The 6,233-nt window shown below is 33.5% G+C and overlaps 1 protein-coding gene across 1 annotated transcript; it reads right to left on the bottom strand.

Annotated features, from left to right (window-relative positions):
* Positions 1-254: 254 nt before the first annotated feature.
* LOC115981203 (putative disease resistance protein At4g11170) lies at positions 255-5,792 on the bottom strand. The gene is made up of 9 exons (XM_031103369.1): positions 5,608-5,792; positions 4,480-4,548; positions 4,130-4,365; positions 3,623-3,770; positions 3,274-3,514; positions 2,651-2,721; positions 2,434-2,506; positions 1,520-2,251; positions 255-806 (listed from the first exon to the last, which is right to left on the bottom strand). Exons 1-9 carry the CDS (start codon positions 5,790-5,792, stop codon positions 255-257), a joined length of 2,307 nt encoding a protein of 768 aa, XP_030959229.1.
* Positions 5,793-6,233: the final 441 nt, after the last annotated feature.

Below are 6,233 nucleotides of genomic sequence, written 5' to 3' on the forward strand. Positions count from 1 at the left end.
AATCTGGACAAACAATCTGGGAAATTACAGCTATAAAGAAAATACTTGTAACAGGCAGGATGTATGAGATGGTTGTTACCGCTTTCAGTTTCCTCAGGAAAGCTCCATCTTGCACTACGTCCTGCCTCATTATTGTCTTCATAGGTTCTCATAATTTTGGTAGCTTTTACTACGGTTGAATTTTCAAATTTATGATGGACACAATTCAAACCCGTGGAAGCAATAACGCACCTACTGCTGCATTGTGCAATTTTTTAAATGAACTCTTCCACATCTTGCTCATATATCAAACAGACTGCGCATTTGATCACCTTCACACTTTCGCTATTGCTGTCAAATACAACATTAATCTGACTGCATTCATGATCATTCCAATCTTCACCTAGCAAATCATCACGAGACCAATACAATAGCCAAAGGTGACACACATTATAATCAAAGGATGTTTCCCTAATAGCAACTTCAAAGGATGTCTCCCAAATAACAACTTCAGAGGATGTCTCTTTAATAACTTTATAAGTATCATGAGGCATATCACCATAGGCTTTCACATGACCTTTAAGACTATATCTTTCGCTCGAATACCCGCAGAAATTTATTCTGAAAAGAGCACACAAAGAAATTCCCATCCACCTACTATTAGACCAATTCAGAGGCCGCTCTAACAATATTGAGTGCCCAATACTTCGATGAGTTAACCACTCTGGAACATCCAATCCAGGAATATTTATCTGGAACGCAGCTCTAGACCTATCTTTCCTTTTGGTAGAAGTTTCATATAATCCAGTTTTTGGATAAATGAGCCTCTGTACATAAAAGAAAAAAAACATATTGTTTAACCAGTGGCGACTCTAGGATTATTTTTAAGGGGGGTTAATAAGAAACATAAATTATACAAAATTTTAAATAAAAGAGAACTTGAATATATCAACATCACCAAAAAAAAAAAAAAAAACTCAAATACATAAAGTTTTACAATTGCTTTCTACGATGTTTCATATTTTGAATTTGTTGCATGATATCTTCATTATTAATCCTACAAACTATATCTCTTTCAATATACATAGCCAAGCAATCGTTCATCAATTGATCTCCCATTTTATTGATTTATTTCAATTTTTTAAAGATCTAAGTGAATTTTTTCTAAGGTTTAAGATTAACAAATTTCTACTTTTGTTGTTAGGCTTATTAATTTTTTTCCAAATTTTATATCAAATTGGTTTTTTTTTTTTTTTTCGTGTGTATGTGTGTTTAAAAAGACCAAGATATTGTTAAAAGAATTATATTCAAACTTATTTTCAACTAGGCTTAAAAAAAATATAGGACCAAGGTGTTCAAAATTTTATTCTAGGGGTCAAAACCAAAAAAGAGGGTATATATATATATATATATATTTTTTTTTTTTTTTTTGGTTTCAGTACAGGGGGTTCATTTGAACCCCCTGGGCTCCAACTGGAGCTGCCCGTGTTTAACAATGAGAGAGAGAGAGAGAGAGAGAGAGAGAGAGAGGACAGATTACCTGTAGGTAATGTTTCAACATTGCAAATGCCAGACCATCACCACCCTCATCATACTCAACCAACTTGCAGCAATTAAAAAATGAAATTGATGGTTGTGACAAATTGCCCGCACTGAGCAGTGCTTGTGACCATTCCAGGGAAGAACAACCTTTAGCATTTATATATATCAAATTTGATGGAAACTCTGGCAATGATTGAAGTTGAATGCAGTTGCCCAAATTAAGAGATTCCAAATTCTGAAGTTGACTGATGCTTGTGGGTAGGGCAAAGACAAGCTTGTTTGTAGATAGTGATAAAGATTTTAACGAGCGAACGCAGAAAACACTATCAAGCCTTGACTTAAAAAATTGCTTTTCACATCCACGACATATCAAGAAACTAATGGTAGATGGAACTTCTCTAATAGCAGTTCCAGTGAAATTAAGTTCCTTCAAACTTTTGATTTTCCCCAAGTTCTCTGGCAGTTTGGCAAGTTTTGAGCATCCCAAAAGAATGAGTATTTCAAGAGAGCTTAAACTATCTGTGCTGCTTGGAAGATTGATAAGAGATTGGCAGAATTCCAAATTTAAAACAGTAAGCTTACTAAGCTGTCCAATAGATGGGTCAATCTTAACCAAACTTTTGCAACCTCGAAGACAAATATTCTCAAGTCTTGGAACCCCTGTGAAGTCAGGTGTCTCAATAAGGTCTATGGAATGTTCAAGATTGATGACTTTTAACTTGTCTAAACACTGTCAACCAAAAAAAAAAAAAAGGATAATTAGCTTCCATTATTGATTTTTTAAAAAAATATTAAAACAATTTTTATTGATGAAAGGATGAAGCTCAAACAGAAAGAAAGTATATATGAAGCGACTCCTAGAGAAAAGAGAAATAACAAGTAATAAAAAGACGGCTAGAAAAAAAAAATCACCTTTACACCTCTCCAAAGATATTCAATTTTGCTAAACCGCAGTCTAAGTTCAACAAGCTCTTTTGATTGGAATCTGGATGGCAAACATTTTGAAGAATACCCACACCATTCAAGAAGTTTTAATTCATTAGAACAATGATTGAGACCATTTGGGATGTGCACATTGTTAATTATGAGCAATCTAAGATTACACATCTTTGAAAAACCTTGAGAATACGGTTCAATGTGCTGATATGCCTCATCCCCTCCAGATAAGTCTAGGACTATGGCTTGAATTGCTGTTTTTGCCTAAGAATCAAAAACAAAGGACCAGAGAATTGCACAACAAAAGTTAAGAATAAATTTTCAGTTTTATAGTATTAGAGGCAAATAATATCCATGATAAGTTTTCCACATATATAATCTCCCAGACCATTGGTAAATCCAACATGGTGAAGGATGAGAAATTGCCAAATTGAGCCCTTAGAAACAATTTAATTTTTATTTAAGTTTTATTCATATATTAACAAATGATATTTTCATTTGAGAATCATACATTGCAACTAGAAAGGATGCAATTCTACAATTCAAATAAATAAACAATGTCACAATCACATTGTGTTTTCAAAATGTAAGAAATCATCAACGATGACATTTTTTTAAGTGACAATCACATTAACACAAGAAATAATCAGCATATTAACATGAAAATAAATAAAATTTTGTATTCTATATTTTATAAATTAAGTACTTAGGTAACTACATATATATTGGATTTTTTTTCTTTAAAGAATGAAATTGTGTTGTGTATCTATTCAATATTACCGTTGAAATAAAATTTTGTTTTGCCGATGTTCTTACCGTATTGTTCATCAGTACATGAAACAAATCCTTATGAAGCCACAACCTACTGCGCTCCCCAGGCTCTTCAGGTGATTCTTGACGGACAATTTCCATACCCATTTCTTGCACTATATCATACATCTGCAATGCATTGTTTTCTATGGTTAGGAGAGATTTTTCTTTGAGAACTTGTATTCCGAGTCTTGCGTGAAAACCACAGGCCTCTAATATCTCTATTACTTGATCTCTCATCTTCCCTCTAAAGAAACATGCAACATCTAGAAATATATCCTTCCACATTTCCACTAACCCGTCATAACTTACTTTTAGTGAGTCAAATATTTCTCTTTTAGGATTTTTTTTATACCTGTCCAATGCACTTTGCCATACATCCACTGTTCTTCCAAACAAAAAGGAACCGAAAGTTACAAGAGTTAATGGATGGCCATTAGCATAGCGTACAACATCCAGGGAGAGTTGCATATAATCTTCTTTGGGTTTTTCATCTTTGAAGGCTTTCAAACAAAAAAGTTTTAAAGCATCGTCACTGGATAATGCATTAGGCTTATGTATTTCACGCACTCCATGTTGGAACAATAGACGTTCATCTCTAGTTGTTATGATGATCAAACTCCCCAATCCAAATCAGCCATGCTCTCCAGCCAAATTTTCTAGTTGGTCCAGTTTATTAACATCATCAAGAACAATTAGAACCTTTTTATGACATAGCCTTCTCTTGATCATGTCAATTCCACGATAAACAGTCCTTATCTCTATATTTCTTTCCTCCAAAATATCTGCTAGAAGAAGCTGTTGTAACTGAAGCAAATCAATTTTTTCTGAATATTCTCTAACTTAGCAATAAAGGAAGAACCTTCAAAAGAATTACGAAGTTTTTCATAGAACACTCTAGCAAGAGTTGTCTTTCCGGATCCCCCCATACCACAAATCCCTATCATGAAAACATTGTTCCTATTTTTTAAATATGCAGTGATCAATTCTTGCACTGAAGAATCCATTCCTACCAAGTCATTGGTAATGCTTGAGAAACTTGAACTCAGATTTTGTGATATCTGTTCCACAATGCTTTTGATTAATTCTGACACATTACTGCAAAGATGATAGAACAATAATTAAATTATGGTCCAAACCAATCATAAAACCTTGGGGATGAAGAAAAATATTGGGCAATAATACTTCTTGCACAAACAAAAATGAACTAACTGGCTCAGGAAACATGGATAGAAATACTCAACTACCCATATAAGAACTGTAACTGTATGATTATATTTACTGAAACAAATCCATCAAATTTCGTCAACTACCAATATAAGAAGTGTGCTTTGAATTTTCATTTGAGGACTAATATGAATTATAAACTCCGTAAAGCTCTACCTCTTAAAATTATGTAAACATTTTAGTTCTGTAAACAAGTGGTTTGTGAATAAAATTGTCAAAATGCACTTAAAAGGATTTTATTTAATAATAAAAGCAATAAACAAAGCCTTAGACCCAAAATTTCGGGATCGGCTATGTATCGTCAACAAATTAATTAGGGTCGGCCATATGTATTCTTTTCTTCCATTCTATTCTATCTAAGGCCATACTCTCTATTACTTCATGTGTTTGGCATTAGCTTTTTCGTTCAATTTTTAGCTTTAGCTTTTATGCACAGCTATTTAAAAACTCACTTTTTCTTGCAATTTCAAAATACAAGTAGACTTTAGTACATTTTCAGGACAAAGTTAAATAAGTTGATGCAAAACAAACACTTAATTGAAATGTCCTTTTTTATTAGTTCTACAAATGTAATTTTTGGTCTTTCTCTACCTTTTCTTATTCCCTCAACTTGTATGATGCATCAACCCACTCTTTCTTATTAGTGCATGGGTCACACTCCTTTGAACATGACCGAACCATCTTAAGCGACATTCCATCATCTTTTCATCAACTTAAGTGACCCTCCCTCATATTTTTTATCAATAGGGGCTACCCGCTCCTTTATTTGAATTTTCTCATTTTGAATTCTATCTTTCTGTGTATTTCCACTTTTTTTTTTTTTTTTTTGAGGAACAACCCAACAACGGGCTGAAAAAATATAACTAAGACAAGTCTTTTACAACAAAAATTAAAATGTTTGGAGGAACAAACTCTTAACGGAAAAGAGAACCTAGCATCCCTAAGGATTTTATCTTTCAGGATTTTAATTAACCTAAAACAATATCTCAACCAATAAACACTAAAGGATTTGCTTTAATATTTCAATCCATGCATTCATATTATGCTACTCTATATACTTCAAGAAAATTTTCATTTAAATATCAACATAAAATACATTTCTTAGGAAATTACCTATCTCCAGTAGCAACCCAACCAGACAGATTCCCCACTTCTCTCAAAGCTTCTCTCCAAACTTCAAGCTTCTCAATATTCTCCTTAAATCGTTCTTCGTGTTCATCAAAAGCATATGCAAAATTTCCTCTTTGCCTCCGCACATCATATGGATCCACGTCATAAAAAACCGGCAGAACTGTCATTCCCGTGTCATTAATACATCCGTTGATTTTTACAAGCTCATCCAAGCACCATGTTGAAGATGCATAGTTTCTTGAGAAAACGACGATAGCAAACCTCGATTCTTCCACTGCTTTCAAGACTGTTGAAAAAGCTTTTCCCCGCTCAAGTCTATTATCATCCTTAAAGGTCAAAATGCCCTTCTGTTCCAAAGCTGCATATAGATGGTCCGTAAAATCAGAACGGGTGTCCTTACCTCTAAAACTAATAAAGACATCGAATTTCCACCGAGTTGTTGAAGAAGAAGTAGAAGGTGATGAGGTTGACCCTCCTTCAGTGCTCATGGAATCCATTGGACACATACTTGTAAATCTTGAACTATAATACAGATAAACAAAACAAAAAAGTACAGAAGATTTGATATTTAGATTTTTCATTTCAAGGATGAGGGGAAAGAAAAGAAA

The sequence above is a fragment of the Quercus lobata genome, chromosome 3, assembly GCF_001633185.2.
Source record: "Quercus lobata isolate SW786 chromosome 3, ValleyOak3.0 Primary Assembly, whole genome shotgun sequence".
In the NCBI taxonomy this organism is placed as follows: Eukaryota; Viridiplantae; Streptophyta; class Magnoliopsida; order Fagales; family Fagaceae; genus Quercus; species Quercus lobata.